Source organism: Leptodactylus fuscus, chromosome 1 (genome assembly GCF_031893055.1).
Source record: "Leptodactylus fuscus isolate aLepFus1 chromosome 1, aLepFus1.hap2, whole genome shotgun sequence".
In the NCBI taxonomy this organism is placed as follows: domain Eukaryota; kingdom Metazoa; phylum Chordata; class Amphibia; order Anura; family Leptodactylidae; genus Leptodactylus; species Leptodactylus fuscus.
The window spans coordinates 214,572,745-214,590,543 of record NC_134265.1 but is presented as its reverse complement, the minus strand read 5'-3'; the positions used below and the strand labels follow the sequence as shown (position 1 = coordinate 214,590,543).

Genomic DNA, 17,799 nt, shown 5'->3' with positions numbered 1-17,799 from the left:
GAGTCTTATTTTTACACGTGTATTTTGCAAAAATTAAACGCGCGTTTATTCAGTGTGAATGCACCCTTATAGGTAAATTATAGTCCATATATTTTATTTTATTGATTGTTTCAATCCGTGCAACGGTAGAGAGTCTTGTGTTGAAAATATGGCATTTCAGAAAAGCTCTCAGCAGCCTCCTCCGCCTCCACAGCGTTCTATGTAAAAACAAGACTTTTCCTAAATATATTGCTTTGGAAATGCTGCTTTGTTTGCCTGCTATGTGAACTTCTTCTCCTCCCATGCTACTATAACCATGGACCTGTGAGATAGGAGAAGTGACGTCACTTAGTGCCAGCAGGACAATCAGTTCAGCTAACTTCAGTTTGCTGATAAATCCTTGTCTGTTATCTCTCTATGTAGACACACAGATAACACTGAATCCGGTCTGCACAAGCATCTGCATGTTATCTGATCTGTATGAGTATTGTGATACTGCAGTGTCCAGCTCAGCAAGACTGGGAAAAAGGGGGGGTGGGGGGAATGCCAGGGAATGCAGAAAGTGAGAAGAAGAGAGACAGCATGCAAACTGCTGAAACAAGGAGATGGGAAACCCCCTTCAAGGTTACACATGTTTCCTGAAATCAGTCATATTACCTGCTGAGAAGCTGGAACTGGTTGAACTACTGGTGCCTGAGCTGATGCTGAGGTCCGTAATGCAACTGAGGTGGCAGAATCTGAGCCACTGTCTGAACTTTGCATGGTGCTAAGTAAAAGAGAGAAAAGTGATATTAGAGTCGTGACGCAAGTAAAAAATCTCATGATCTCTTCTACAAAACTGGCAAGTAAAGTGTTTTCCTTTACTAAATCGATTTTTTTTCTTCCATATGACGCCTTTGAACACTTTGTACATTAATGTAAAGCTTAACTGTTTAGACCCATCTGGTAGCCACCTTTTCACAGTGACTTGTTCCACTCATGCTTGTTGGTTGACAGTTTCTAAGTCGGTTATTCCCAATGGTACCATTTGTTTACCCACAATATGCTTTCACCACAAGGATATGCAAACAGAACAAACTGCATTTTTCCAAAAATGCTGCCAAATCTTTTGCAACTATGAAATCGCCCGTTTTACCCATGATGACAAGTGTTCTGTTCCTTTTGGAATAGAAATATTGGTTTGGCAATAAATCCCACATCATATCAGTAGGCTTATTAACTGAGTCAGGTATGATGTTAAAGCGGCTCTATCAGCAAAATTATGCTAATAGAGCCCCACATATGCGTGAATAGCCTTTAAAAAGGCTATTCAGGCACCGTAAATGTTACATTTAATCCCGGTCCCGTTTTTAAATAAAAGTATTAAAACATATATGCAACACTTACCTGAACGTGCACCATGGGCGGGTGAAGGATGCATAAAGGATAAAGGATGCAACGTCAGCTTCGGGCACGCCTGCCTCTTCTGTCTTCTTGGAGCGACGCCCTCTGGTTCCGTGTCTTCCGGCTTCTTCTCTTTAAATCCCGCGCCTGCGTAGTAGCGCATCCACCCCGAAGCGCTACGGCGCAGGCTCACTCTCCATTTTAATTAATGGCAGTTCGCAAGTGAGCCTGTGCAGTAGCGCTTCGGAGGGATGCGCTACTACGCAGGCGCGGGATTTAAAGAGAAGAAGCCGGAAGACACGGAACCAGAGGGCGTCGCTCCAAGAAGACAGAAGAGGCAGGCGTGCCCGAAGCTGACGTTGCATCCTTTATCCCCGCCCATGGTGTACATTCAGGTAAGTTTTGCAGATATGTTTTAATACTTTTATTTAAAAACGGGACCGGGATTAAATGTAACATTTACGGTGCCTAAATAGCCTTTTTAAAGGCTATTCACGCATATGTGGGGCTCTATTAGCATAATTTTGCTGATAGAGCCCCTTTAAGGGAGTTGCCCCTAGAGGGCAGCATACAGAGGCACTGTTCTCCTAATTACATCCTGGGGGATAGATTTGCATATTTTTTTTACCCAGATTCCCTAGCGGAGTAGGAATGACTTGTAAGTCTCCGTACGCCTATGTAGGCACACACTCTCCCTAATGTGTATGATTATCCCCTGACCGTTGTCGAAAGTAGGAAGTGGTCAAAATAATGTGACTTAGAGTATATGATATATAATTTTTTTCCCCATCAGTTCACTATACAAATCTTAATTCATAACAGAATATTCATTTACCGGTACATTAGACAGATCTGACTCTGGACTTTGATTTGAACAAGATCTGATGAAGGGGTGGGCTTTGTAGCCCAAAGGCCCCGAAACGCATTATCTACTGTCAAAATTGTCCTTCAATAAACCGTTGCCGTAATTCAAGTATCGGTTTCAATCATTCCATCCACAAGGGACTGTGCGCCCACTCGGGTTTTTTTAGTGAATCTAGTTCACTTCTTGTTGGTCCACTTACAGCTCGTCCCCAGGAAGCAGCTGTTGTTCCAGGTGAAGGCGAACCCCATATAAGACCTCAGAGCCGTAACAATATTTATTTTCTATCAAAACACCATAAAGGTTCCATCAAGAGTATCTGGTTCTTTAGAGGAGAACAACCAGCCGTTACTCTCCAACTATTAGTGCTTTTTTCCGCTACAAAGGAAGCGCGGTTACCCTCTCTTTTTTATCCTCCCGGTATTCATTAACAGAGTATATGATATATAATTTTTTTCCCCATCAGTTCACTATACAAATCTTAATTCATAACAGAATATTAACAACGTTAAATTTATATTTCTCTTTTGCTCATTCATTTACCGGTGATCAATATTTGGCATGACCACCCTCTGGTGGAGAAATCTCAACATCAAGTCTGTCTTTGATTACATGAAAAGATAGAAGGATTTAAGCAACTCTACATATACAGAAGATCCATGGTTAGTTCTCCAGCATGTCTCGAACAAGTCCCTTCAAAAACTGTGCAAGAGTACCTAAAAGAACTAACGTTGTTTTAAAGGCAAAGGATGATAGGGACTTTTCTTCACTACTTCTTATACTTCCATGGAACTACCCGATGTGCACTGAGCATACGCTGTACACTTGGCCACTTTGACTTCGGGCCGAGCATATAGCACATGCTCCGTGCACCATCTTCTTACCTGAGCGTACTGCGCAGGAGAAGTCACAATTTGAAGTATGCACGGTGAAGAAGGATCATTGCTTAAGATTTGGGTGTGCTCAGGGAGCATTACCCCTGTGCTCCAAAACGACTCTTTTCCAAATACAATAAGCAGTTAAAATGTAGGAATATTTTTCTTCAGGAGGGGCATGCCAAGAATAGCCTTTCTAAAGTCTATATAATGATAGGATTATTGTAAAATACCAAAGATAGACTCACTTTAATATGGGAAAATTGGATTTTTTTTTTTTAAATTGAAGGATTTTGCCCTCCCAAGCTTTTAGTTTACTACTACTTAGTGAAATCTGATTAGATTATGTTTACCATTATCAAGATTTTCAGTGTTACATTTGCAACAAAGTCCTACATTATGTAAAAAAACAAACAAAAAAAAAAAAACACACCTCTAGCATTTCTTTTAGTTGGTTCTTCTACAAACTGGACCAGAAAATTGTCCTGCAGCAAGTTGAGAAATTCTCCCCATTGCAGAAGTGCAAAACCATAAACCAAATTTATCCAGGTAGTTAAGATTCTCTATCAAGACCACTTTACCTACCTGAACCACCATCTCAATTTGCATGAGCCATCAATATCAGTTCTGTGAGGTTCCAACATCAGAATAGCTACTTCAGGACAGTGCAACTGAGATCATGCCGGGAGCAGCGCTACTCACTTGCAGTAAGTGTAGCAGCAGCTTTAGGTACAACAGTGTTGCTCCACTGAAATCCATGGAACTGTGCAACAGTACCTAAAGTCACCTCTACAGTTTGTTCGGCAAGTGAGCAGCAGATCTCCCAACATGTAAACATTACTGGAGCTGAACGGTCCAGGAGGAGCAGGATAGACATCAATACAGAATGTGGATAACCCCATTTAACCCTTAAGCGACTAGTCATACCATTACTACTGCCTGGTTCTTAAGGCAAATAACCTTACTATTATGGTGGAAGCCACCTGCTCACTCAGAGTCTGAGCAGGCAAGCTGCTGGATCAGATGTTAAAGGGGTTGTCCCATCACAAGGATCCTATCTATACTGCTTGTTAATGTGGATTTAAGACTTTTCCTAAATACATTGCTTCAGCAAAACTGCTTTGTTTGTCCACTATCTTACTTTATTCAATTCTTTGTGGCCACAGCCCTGACTTAGCTGCTCATGAGTCAAGTGATGTATCTGCTGCTCTCAGGGGGGAGGGAGGAGGGGCTAAGTGCAGGGAGCGAGCCTGTGTATCTAGCTATTCCTGTGTCTACACCATGTGACCTAGCTTCCTGTTAGCAGATAGGGGAGAGGAGCTGCTTTCATTTCTTCTGTTCTCCCAGTTATCAGGCTAGCTAATTCAATTGTGTTCATTATGGCAGAGACAGGCAGTCTCTGTATGTAACACAGAATGGAGTTGCTCCTGCCTGTACTTCATAGTCCAATATGGGTGGGCGGAGCTACACTCGAATTTGGGGGCGGAGCTAAATGGCAGGATGCATGTGAAACCCCGCCCACCAAATGATGCAAGAAACCAGGAAGAAAGAAGATTTTACAGCAGTAAAGACTGGTGAGTATGTGAGGTGGGAATACCCCTTTAACTCTAAGTTACAGATAGCACCCTGTTACAACACCCCTGATCGATGCTCAGCCCCAAATGGGGGTTTAAATCCTTTTAGATGCCGCAGTCAAACTTGAATGCGGCATTTAAGGGGTTCTGCTAATAAATTACTCTCATCTTTCCTGTAATGAGATCGAGGGTTGTCAATATGTATTTTCTAAAGCCTGGGGACTGGTCAGTGACAGAGGGCAGCTAGGAATAGGCTGACTTCCTCTATACACTGTGATACATGTGTATTGCAATGAAAGGGACTGAACCATGGTTCAAGACCTCTAGAGGGACACCGAAAAAATGAAAAATAAAGTGAGGGGAGGGGGGGGGACACTAAAAAAAAAAAAAAAAAAGAACAAAGGCATAGACTGCCCCTTGCCTATATAAAATTTTATATACGAAAAACCCAATACATATTTGGTATCGCCGCATCCGTAAAAACCTGTAGGAGTAACAAAGCGACTATCACTAGAATCCCTTTTTAAACTAAACACACACTGGAATAGCCTTAAGAAAGGCTCTTCTTCTCTTACCTTTATTATTCTGATTCACGCCGCTGTTCCTTAGAAATATCTTCTTTTTTTCCTTATGTAAATGAGTTTTCTCGCAGCACTGGGGGCATTTCCCAGCGCTCAAACAGCATTGAGGGTGTCCCCAGTGCTGCTTGAAAACTCTCCAGTGAAGATATGTCAAAGGAATGTCGGCATGGATCAGAATAATAAAGGTAAGAGAAGAGTTTCTTAAGGCTATTCCTACATGGGTTTAGTTCAAAAACAGATTCTAGTAATAGAATCCCCTTAGGGCTAGTTCACACGTGAACTGCCCGCGCGGGTTTTGACACCGAGAGAGACGCGGCGACATCGGAGGGTGCTGCCGGGGGCGGAAGCCGTGTGGCTTCTGTCTGAAGATAGGGCAGGTCGCTTCTTTTCTCCGCTAGCAGCAGCCCGCCGCTAGCGGAAAAAAGAAGCCTGGCGGTCTGCATAAACCACCATTGTAAGGGGAGGTTTTTGACACGAAATCCGCTGACAAAAACCTCCCCTGGGCTCACGTGTGAGCCCTAAAACTTTATTTCAATCTGCATGAGGAACATCAAGGTTATGGGTGTGTGTGTGTGTGTGGGGGGGTGATTGGGCAGCACATGGGGAAAAAATGCCAGCTGCAAAGATTTTTCATCATTTGCCTTACGAAAAAAAAAAAAAAATGCTATAAGAAGTGATCAAAAAGTCATATGTACACCAAAACAGTACAAATAAAAACCACAGGGGATCCCACACAAAAGAAAAAAAAAAAAAAGGCCATCAACCAACTCAATAGAAAGAATTTAAATATGCATCTCAGAAGACAGCTATGCAGAAATAATTGATTTATGTTCCCTAATGGGTTTCAGGGGAGTCTATCATTGGGTTAGCATGTTTTAACTAAAGCCGCATTGGAATAGCCTGGAAGATGCAGGAGGCGTAAAGAAGCAGCGCAGGAGGCGGCATTCAGGGAAAGCAGTTTGTGTGCTCGGAGCAAAGGCTTAATTATTTCAAATGAGTTAATAAATCTGTTCAATGAGTTTGAGCAACCCCAAAGTGGTGTCATTAAAAAATGCATCTCATACCATAAAAAAAAAAAAAAAAGCCCACTGCCCTCATACTGCTACAATAGAAAAATCAAATATAAATAAAATAAATTATATCTATAGCCTTCCCTCCCTAGTGAAGACGAGATCCCCAAAAATCCCCAAATCAGGACGTAACTGGCTACGGCAATCATAGGAGCTACTGGAGAAATAGTAGGGAATTTGGAGTTTTTAACCTTTTCGCTGCCAAGGGTCTCTGGAAATTTTGCACCTCCAGTAGCCAGAGCAATTTTCACAGTTTTGAGATGGACAAATCAAACCTAAATTGCAACATTAAAAAAAGCATCCAATCCCTCCATACCTATATATTTTCTTAAAGTAGACACCTGCAGCATTGTCAGAATGCCACTTGGTACTGAATACGAACAGGCACCTTCATGCAATTTTGATTTAAAGTGAATGCTTTCTGAAAAAATGCAAATAAATATATATTAGTTGTTAAAACCAAACAAAAAATTAAATGCACCAAACCTCCTAAAAATAAGAGTTCAACATGTGCAGAGTTCATTCATATCACTATAGCCTGCACCCGCATGCACATGTCTTCAGAAAATCGCTAGAACTGCTTTGAAGCTGGAAATGTTAAAAAAAAAGTATCATCCATGACAAGTAAGTGAACCCCTAAACCCTATATATTTTTTGAAAGTAGACAACCTGAAGATTACAAATATCTTAATGGGTCATCAATAGCCACATCCACCTTCATGCAACTTTGCGACCAACACATATAATTTTTTGAAAAAATACGCTAAAACATATATTTGCACCTAAAACTCATGTTCAATCTCAGATTCATATGCAAAATACATTTAAAATAATAGCTTAAGGTGTATACAATGTGTATATATACTATATGTACCGCAAACATCAACTACAACAAGAGCTCAGACACCCAAAAACACGAATACAGAAGACAAGCACGATTTAGCTGTTATTCACCAATATGTTAAAAAGCTATACTGCACCTACCAAACTGTGACACCAAAATCTAAACTTTTTTCAGAGTACACAGCATTCCGTATATAAAAACACAATTTAATAGTTCATATATACAACCGCCTTCATTCAACTTTGCGGCACACAGAGATTGCTAGCAAAAATTGCACAAAAATTCAAATTTGCCACTAAAGTGCGGCTCAAGCAATCCCTTTCTGTAAACATAATGTACTGTCCATAAAACTGCAAGATATGAGGAGTTCATACATACCACACATGTATATATTTACAGGGGCGGGTGTTAAAGAATCGACAAAATCGCAGAAATGCGCCATGCCATTTTGTGCATGCAAATTAAATAGGACTTTACATAAAAATGTTATTTTCCATCCCCCTATAAAAATTTTAGCAAGCTATACGTTCATCTCTAGTGATAATCGTTATTACTATTATTTTAGCGTGTAACGGATATCACTAGAGGCGTATTTTACTGTAAAAAAACTCAGGTATGGACAGGACAGGGATTGGGTGAAATGTAAACTTTATTCATGACTTTGTATGTGTTATGTAAGTGTTTGGTGCTACTTTTTTTTTTGGCGCTGCGACCTGGACAATGGTAAATGTCTGGGTCACAGCGCCAATAACCTTCCTGGTTGTGTTCAGGAGGTATAACAAAATAATACCCCACTAGTAAAGCTCAGGGGGAATTATACCTGTATGTGACAGACAGCAAAAGTACAGTATGCCCTCTGATTGACAGGAGGGGGGAAATAGGGACTGAATCCTCCTAGGGTAACATACAGGTTGTGCAAAGATCAGAGAAAATGGTTCTCTGTCTGTGTCTCTGTGCCAGCTGCAGCTGTTCCTTCTCCCCCCTTCCTGTTTCACTAATGCTTCCCGAGACAGGAGGGGGGGTGGGGGGGGACAATTTAAAGTCCTGTATCTCAGGACTCGTTTGGCCTATGAAGTTAAATTTAGATTCATTTTAAAGATGAGAATCTCATCTTTAAAATGACATCAAGATCTTTATAACAGACCTTACAGATTTTTAGCGAATTGCTGTTAAATACGCTGTTGGGAATTGAGATCTTCAATGAGATCTAAATCCCCAATAGCGTTTTCAATACTGAATCGCTTTGGCACAGTAAGGGTTAACGTGAAGAACTTGGTATCATTTTAAAGATGAGATTATCATCTTTAAAATTAATCTAAAATTATCTTCATAGGCCAAACGAGTCCTGAGATATGGGCATTAGAAGTAAGGACGTAGCAGCTACGTCCTCGGCTAGGCAAGTGACATAGGAGTTACTGTAGAAATAGTAGGGAATTTGGAGTTTTTAACCCCTTCCCGCCGATGGCACTTTTTGACTTCCTGACCAAGTTCGATTTATCAAAACTGATGTGTCACTTTATGTGGCAATAACTTTAGAACGCTTTAACTTACCAAAGTGATTTTGAGATTGTTTTTTCGTAAAACATTGTACTTCATGTTAGTAGTAAATTTTGGTTGATATGTTTTGTGTTTAATTATGAAAAAATTGGAAATTTGGTGGAAATTGTGAAAAATATGCATTTTATAAAGTTTGAAATGATGTGCATTACATACAGATAGTCAGACCGCCAAAATTATATAATAAATCTCATGTCCCAGATCTCTGCTTTATGTCGGCATCAAACTTTAGTCACCCTTTTATATTTTACGGACATTAGAAGGTTTATAAGTGAAACAACAATATTCAAAATTTTCAAGAAATTTCCAAAACCCATTTTAAAAGGGACTAATCCAGTTAAGAGGTTTTGAAAGACCCTTCTATTACCCCCCCCCCCAATAAATCACCCCATTTTCAAAACTGCACCCCTTAAATAAGCCAAAGCAACATATACCTAATATTTTAACCCTATAAGTGCTTAACAAGAATTAATACAAAATGGAGGTGAAATTTTCAAATTTGATTTTATTTTACTATTTTCGTTTAGCCCTAGAATTTGCACATTCACAAGGGGTTAAAAGGAGAAAACGCATCCCACAATTTGTTATGCAAGTTCTCCCGACTACCACAGTACCCCACTTGTGGGTGTAAACTAATATATGGACGCACAGCGAGACGCAGAAGGGAAGGCGCGCCAAAGAGATTTTAGAGGGCAGATATGGCTGTGATCAGTTTCAGGAACCATGTAGCATTTACAAAGCCCTTGAGGTGTCAAAACAGTGGAATTTATCAAGTGATTTAGTGAGCATTAGTAACCCCGAAGTGAATATGTAAGCTGTGCGGAGTAAATTGGGTACACCAAATCCCATTCTATTTACCCACTAGCTCCTATGACACGGACGGGGAAGAGGAGCATTCTGGGGGATCAGCGCTGGTGTATTATCTCTCATAAGCTCGAAGTATGGGGTGTCCCCTGAAAATGCTCGCACAGATTATACATTTCCTTCTAGTCGCAGCCACTTATGTCCTAATGATTTGGCAACTTTTGGGGTTTTTATCTTCACATTGTACAAGCTAGATTTTTATTTTTATTTTCTGGAAATGTGGACATATGAGGGCTTGGTGTTTGCAGTATTAGATGTACCTTTCAATGCCACCATTTTGGGGTGCCTGTAAGTTATTGACTACATTTTATTATTAACTCTTTCTGGGTGGGATGTAAAAGGAAACATCAATTCTGGCATTGCTTTTTAGCATTTTTTTTTTTTTCCCGTGCAGCGTACAGCATAAGTAACATGTTACCTTTATTCTGTGGGTCAGTAAGGTTACAGCGATACCTCATTTATATGATTCTTTAATGCGTTGCTATTTGTGCAGCATAAAATTCAATTTAGGAAAAAAATCAATTATTTTTGCATCGCCATCTTCTGAAAGGCATAACGTTTTTATTTTTCGCTAGACAGAGCTGGTTGAGGGCTTATTTTTTTGCAGGATGACCTCTGCTTTTTATTGGTACCATTTTGGTTTTCATCTAACCATTTGATTACTTTTTATTGAACATTTTATAAGGGCAAGGTGGTGAATAATCATTATTTTGTGCGGTTTTCTACGGGTTTTTTTTTTTTTTTTTTTAAATGACGTTCGCCGTTCGGGTTAAATAAGGTTTTAATTTTATTGTTCTGGTTACTACGGACGCGGTGATACCAAATATGTAATGTTTTTTGTTCTATTTTTCTTTATTTTACATAAAACATTTTATATGGGGAAAAAGGGATTTTTGGGGCTTTATTTATTTCTAATTTATTTTAAACTTATTTAACCCCTTAAGGACCAGGCCATTTTTTGGTTTCGCATTTTCGTTTTTCCCTCCTCACATTTCAAGAGCCATAACTTTTTCATTTTTCAGTTCACAGAGTCACATGATGGCTTATTGTTTGCGGGACAAATTGTACTTTGTAATGGCACCATTCAATATGCTGTGCAATGTACTGGGAAGCTGGAAAAAAATTCAGAATGAGGTGCAATTGGAGAAAAAATGCATTTGCGCCATTTTCTTATGGGTTTAATTTTTACAGTGTTCACTGTTTGGTACAAATGACATGTTACCTGTGTTCTACGTGTCAGTACGAACGCGGTGATACCAAATTTATATAGTATTTGAAATGTTTTGATATGATAAACTTTGCAAAATAGAAAAAAAAATTTGTGTCATCATGTTCTAACACCTGTAACTTTTTCATATTTCCATGTATGGAGCTGGTTGTGGTGTCGTTTTATGCGGGACAAGATGACGTTTCTATTGATACCATTTGGGGAAAGATCTGATGGTTTGATCACTTTTTATTCAATTTTTTATAGGAGGCAAAGTGTTGAAAAAAACGCTATTTGGCCATTTTTATTTTTTTTGCCACTACGTTGTTCGCAGTACGGGATAAATGTTTTAATATTCTAATAGTTCGGGCATTTTGGAGCGCGGGGATACCTAATATGTTTATGTTTAATGTTCTTTAATTACTTTTATAGCTGATGTAGGGAAAGGGGGGTGATTTGAACTTTTATATTTTTTCAATTTTTTCAATACTTTTAAAAACTTTTTTTTTTTCTTGTTATACATTTATGATCAGACCCCTTAGGTACCTTGAAACCTAGGGGGTCTGATCGCTCATACTATTCACTGCAATACTACAGTATTGCAGTGAATAGGAAAATCGCAGCACTTCTATTAGACGATGCCTCTGGCATCGTCTAATAGATCTAGTGCAGAGACAAGCCTGGAAGCCTTCAATAGGCTTCCGGCTGTCATAGCAACCGATCACCGCCCTCATGTGACGTTCAGGAGGGCGGCGATCGGCGAAACATGGCGGCGCCCGTGCACGTTTGACCGCAGTGTGTAAAGGGTTAACAGCAGCGATCGGCTCGGGCACCGACCGCTGCTGTTAGTGGCAGGTCCTGGCTGTATGATACAGCCGGCATCTGCCCTGTATGGAGCGAGCTCAGCGTGTGAGCTCGCTCCATACATCCCCATGCGACCCATGACGTACTGTTACGTCATGGGTCGCTAAGGGGTTAAAGGGGCTCTATCAGCAAAATCATGCTGATAGAGCCCCACATATGCGTGAATAGCCTTTAAAAAAGGCTATTCAGGCATCGTAAATGTTATATTAAACTACCCCCCAGTTTTAAAATGATACCCTAAAAAAGAATGTGATCTACTTACACATCGTGCACGCTGGAGGGGTATTCAGGGTGCGTCTTCTTCATCCACGCCTCTTCTTCCTCTGATGTCCTCCGGTCCCGTCCTCCTCTGGCACTCGCGAAAGGACACTGATATAAAAAAATGGCCTGGGCGCATGCGCAGGAGCATGCGGCTTCTACTACGGCTACTGCGCAGGCGCCCAGGCCATTTTTTTTAATCATTGTCAGTTCGCGAGCACCGGAGGACGGGACCGGAGGACATCGGAGGAAGAAGAGGCGTGGATGAAGAAGACGACACACCCTGAATGCCCGCCCATCGTGCACGAAGCGTAAGTAGATCATATTCTTTTTTAGGGTTTTTTTTTAAAATGGGGGGGTAGTGTAATAACTTTTATGGTGCCTAAATAGCCATTTTAAAGGCTATTCACGCATATGTGGGGCTCTATCAGCATGATTTTGCTGATAGAGCCCCTTTAAACATTTTTATTTTTACTTTTTTTTCACTTTTTTTTCTGTCCCCATGGGGGATTGAAGCAGTGATCTACTGATCTCTGCTTAACTACATGTATGCTGCAATACACGTGTTACATGTGTATTGCAGAGTATAGGAAGCTGTCAGCCTGTGTAGACGCACAGGCTGACAGCTTCCTTTGGGCAGGATCAACCAGGTACGAGGACGGGGTAAGTGATGGGGCAGACCCGGGGTCACTGATCAGACCCCGGGCTGCCCCCTACAAACACCGAAACCGGCGCGGGGGGTGCCGATCAGCACCATAACATAGTGAAACCCCGGAGATGAAGGGGGCGTGGCTAGCTGCGTATGAGAGCGGACGCATCTCCCGGAGTTCTCCGTGTCCTCGCTTTCCATCCTGACTTTACCGGCGCCATCCTGCTGAATATACCCCTGGGCTGCCCTGAGGCTCTCCCCCAAGCCTCCGTCTGCTAACTTCGGGCGCCATCTGTCAGCTCCTGCGTGGCCCCGGGCGGTTGAAAGTCCTGCGGCCTACTGCACTGCCTGAGTCCGGCCGCCATCTTGGCCTCGCGGCCTACCTGGCTCCTTGCACCCTGCACTGAGAACTGACTGCATCGGCTTACCTGCCTGATCGTCCATTCCCTCCTTCATCCCGGTGGAGATCCTCTGGTGCCTCCTGGTATCCTCCGCCTGCCGGTTTCTTCGCCTGCTGTGCTGCCTCCTCTTCATAACGCTGTGGCCGCCATCTTGGATTTGGGGCCTTCATCCCTGCTGGCTTCCCTGTAGGTGGCTGCCTCCAGTAGATCCTGCCTGCTGCTCTGCAGTGATTCCTGGCTCGGCATGGTCCTCTGGTGTTTCTGACCCTCCTGAAACATCTGTGGGGACATACAGCTTACTGCTGCTTGAAACACCGGCTTCACTGTACTTGGCCCTTGATCTGCCTGCTGCCTGGCGCCCTGCACTGCCTGAAATAGAGACACCTCACCTCCCTGCTTTTTGGCTCCTGTTCTGACTCTTTCTGCTGGGACATTCTGACAACACTGAGTACTCTCTGGTGTTTCTTGGACTCTCTTACCCTCTTCAGAGACATTCCTAGTGGAGAATTTTTGCTGTTGTGAGTTGCAGTGGTGTGGAGTGCTGAGCCCCTACTCCACCATCAGGGGGGGCTCCTCACCTTCCTCCACTTGCTGTGTGTTATACGTCCTGCAGTGTATCCCCACGGACCTGGCACTTCTCCCATTGCTCCTTTTGTACCTCATGGGTACCGGGTTTGATTATGGAACTGTGTGACCGCCTCATGTAAGGCCTGGTGATACCGCGAGTGTACCTTCATTACCTTCTATGGTCGCTTCCCGCTGTGATATGTCCAGAAGACGTCCTAACACCTCTACTGCTCCGTCCCGCACACCGGGCCGCTCTCTTACTCACTCACCATCAATCTCTACCTTCCTGTCCTAGAACCTCGGTTACACGGTCTGGCACTGACGACATGGCTCCTCCATCTCCTCCGCTACGCCAATCGCAGCCACCTCCTTCAATGTCTACCACCCCCTCTGGACATGACATGCAATCCTCGGATTCAGCCCCCCTGCCCTGCTCGGCAGCCCATATTACCCCTGCGGACTTTCAGCTACTTCGGGACCTTATTCAGGCTCTGCCCACTAAACAAGACCTGGATGCTGTAGTTTCCCGAATGGAACAATCCCAGGCACAGGCCCTGGGTGCGATCCAATCTGATGTCTCAACTTACCACTAGGGCTGACACTACTGATCAAACACTGTCCTCTCTGGAACAACGCCTGTCTGCAGTGGAGAGCAATCAAACCCACTCTGAGGCCCGCCTTCAACATATTGCTTTGCTCCTGGATGACCAGGAGAACCGGGGTCGCAGAAATAATATTCGATTACGAGGTGTGCCAGAAAAAGGCCCTCAGGATGATCTGATCAGCCGAATTAATACCATTTTCAATATGGCGACTCAACGCCCGCTGGATGCTACCTTCATGATGGACCGTGTGCATAGAGTCCAACGGTCTGGCCCGATTGACCCTGCTAACCCTAGAGACGTTCTGTGTAGACTACATTACTTCACGGACAACGAACACATCCTGAGGTGTGCTTGGGATATGGGATCGGTGCCTTTTGAGAATGCATTTGTCAAGCTCTATCCTGACATCTCATCCTGCACGTTGGCTATGCACCGTGCCCTTCAGCCGGTGTGGACTCTGATTAAGGACAGTGGAGGTTCCTATAGGTGGGGTCATCCCTTCCATCTGACAGTTCGTGCTGGCTCATCTTCGATTGTTGTCCGTTCCCTGGCTGACTTGCCTGATTTGTTTGCCTCCCTGGATGTGCACCCTGTCTCAGTCCCGAAGTGGCTTGCTCTGGACTCCTCCCGCCCTACAGTATCCAGGCGCGGCCGCGGTTCCAGGCGTTCTTCGGCTGCCTCCAGAGAGAGACCTCGGCGAAACCCATCTCCACGACGTCTTCCAATACCGGATCCGCCTGGGTCTCCACTCCGTCAACCAGATCTCTAGTCTCAGCTTCCCATCGAAGCATGATTCCTCATGTCGCCAATCTTTGATCTGCCCACAGGACGGTGTTATTATCCTTTTGTGTTGAGTGGTCTTGGACTCGTTTTGCAGTTGGACGTTTTCATTATGTTTATTTTGTTCTGTGGCTACTCTGTTCTTTTTGATCCTGTTCCTGCTGGGCTTTCTAGATGGCCCTTGTTGTTGATATTGCCGTGTTTTTATACGATGTTGTCACATGGACCTTAGAGTCACTTTGTAGCCCTGTGCTTCCTATCCCTTTGCCTTTTGTTGGGGGTGGGAGCATGGGGTCTTCCTTACCAGGTACACTCGTGGTGCTTGCGGGCCCACTTCTCCCTCCCCCCCCCCCCCATCTTTTCTTAATCCCTCACTCCTCCCCATTTGTTGTTGTGCCCCTGGCCCATTTGTTTAGGGGTAGTTAGATTTGTTCTACTCTTGATTTTCCCTCTCCTTTCTTCCCCCCTACCTTTACTGCTCTCCTTCCTCTACCCTTTTCTTTTTCTCTCTTTTCCTCCCCTTTACCCTCTTCAATTCTCCCCCCCCCCCTTTTTTTTTTTCTTTCTCCTCCTAGGGTGTGAGCTGGGAAGGCCCATCTTCCTCCATGCCTCCGTTTGATCACCTTTCCTCCATCACTGTGGGCTCCCTCAATGTGAGAGGCCTTCATAGTCCGGAGAAGCGCTCCGTACTCTTCAATCTGCTCAAAGGTAAGCGCCTTCATGTTGTGTTTTTGCAGGAAACTCACCATTGCTCTACCAAGCCATACAAGTTGACTAATGCTTGGTTTCCTCATGCATATCACAGCTCTTCTCCTGACCCGAAATCCAGAGGGACTAGTATTTTGATTTCTCGCTCCCTGCCTTGGGAACATTTGGAGACTCGCATTGATACTGAGGGGAGACTTGTTATGGTCAAAGGTCGTATCTCCTCCCAGCTTTTTACTTTTGTTTCTTTGTATTTGCCTAACTCAGGACAGGGTCGTGCCCTTAGTTCTTACTTAGGGCTGTTGGACGGCTTTGCGGAGGGCTTCCTGGTAGCGGGGGGGGGGGGGTGTGATCTTAATCTGGTCCTAGACCCTTCATTAGACTCTTCTGCTGGCGTCTCTTCTCACCCTTACTCGCTCATCAGGAGGGTTAAGAGGGTCCTTCACTCCAACCAACTTGTGGACTCCTGGAGGTTACTCCACCCATTAGATAGGGATTACTCTTATTACTCCCCGGTCCATCACCGATACTCTCGTATTGACTACCTCTTTGTCCATCACCAACATCTCCATTCTTTGTTGGCTGCGGAAGATGACAACATTACTTTCTCCGACCATGCTTTGGTTACTTTATCTGCTTCCTTATCCTCTCCTATTCCCTTCCAGCGTCAGTGGAAACTTAACGCATCACTTCTCGATGACGTGACCATCCTGGATAACATTAAAGTCCCGTTTGGGGGAATACTTTGAGAGGGAGGAATAGTCAGGGATTGCTCCTCCAGTGGTGTGGGAGGCTCACAAATGTTTTATCCGAGGTATCCTGTTGCAACATGGTTCCCGCTTGAATAAGGAACGCCGGGCTTGCATTGAATCTCTGCTGCAGCGGATCCGCTCGTTGGAACTCCTTCATAAGCGCCAAATCACTCCTGATGTTTATTCCCAGCTTGCCAGCGCCCGAGAAGAATTGCGTATGCTCGTCACTGATAGGGTGAAGGGTACTCTAGCTAAATGCAGACGTCATTTTTACGAGTTCGGAAATAAGAGCGGGCGTTCCCTGGCTAGGGCCCTTCGGGTTCAGCAGTCCTCCACCTATGTTCCATGCATCCGTTCCGCCCAGGGTACTCGATTACACATGCCCCTCGACATTGCGGCTGCCTTTCGGGACTACTATGCCTCTTTGTATTCTGTAGACTCTGGCCCCTCTCCTCTCCCTGAGACGGAGTTCCGAGATCGCATTCGTTCTTATCTCTCCTCCTCTGGTCTCCTGTCGTTGCCCCTAGAGGACTTGGCGGCCTTGGAATCTCCTATTGTTGAAGAGGACATTTATTTAGCTATCTCCGGTATGGCAACGGGTAAGGCCCCAGGCCCAGACGGCCTTACCTTGGTATACTATAAGAAACTTGGCCCTGAACTCCGCCCCAGACTGTTGAAAGTTTTCAATTCCCTCACCAATGGCTCGGCCCTTTGTCGCGACTCCCTGCGTGCTCACATAGAAGTTATCCCCAAACCAGGAAAGGACCCTCTTTTGTGCTCTAGCTACCGCCCCATTTCGCTAATCAATGTTGACCTCAAAATTCTAGCCAAGATCCTGGCGACCCGATTATCACCCTTGCTGGGAGATATTGTTCACCCGGATCAAGCTGGAATTCTACCCAGCCGTGAGGCTCGAGACAATACTACCAAAGCTATCAACCTCGTGTATAGGGCTAAACAATCGGGCTTTCCTCTCGTGCTTCTTTCAACTGACGCTGAGAAAGCCTTCGACAGGGTCAACTGGCGGTTCATGGAAGAGACCCTGTTCCATATTGGTCTTCGAGACTGCATGATGAGTTGGATTATGGCTCTATACTCTCTCCCCACAGCGATGGTCAGGGTGAATGGTTTATTGTCCCAGTCCTTCCCTATCCGAAATGGCATTAGGCAAGGATGCCCCCTTTCGCCTCTCCTTTTTGTCTTGAGAGCGTTATCAGAAGTCCTTCTTCCCAACTGCGACCATGCTGTATAATCTAAATCAGACCAAACGAAGATCACTCTGCACAGAAAACTAATGATTATGACTTTGAAGTGTTCCTTTCTTCTTCGGTTCCTTAGCTGCTATGGACTCCTAGTATATCTTTTCATCTCAGCATATGTGTGTCTACGTCTGTAATATATTACTGTGTATTATCCTGTATC

General features: G+C 43.9%; 1 protein-coding gene across 2 annotated transcripts in view; it reads right to left on the bottom strand.

Moving 5' to 3' along the window:
• RFX2 (regulatory factor X2) overlaps positions 1–17,799 on the bottom strand; it is a 243,554-nt gene that overhangs the window by 183,431 nt on the left and 42,324 nt on the right. For both annotated transcript variants that reach the window (XM_075283158.1, XM_075283166.1), the window contains exon 2: positions 637–745. In XM_075283158.1, the coding sequence (XP_075139259.1) occupies positions 637–741 (105 nt within the window). In that variant the 5' untranslated portion in view covers positions 742–745. The remainder of the gene's footprint in view (positions 1–636; positions 746–17,799) is intronic.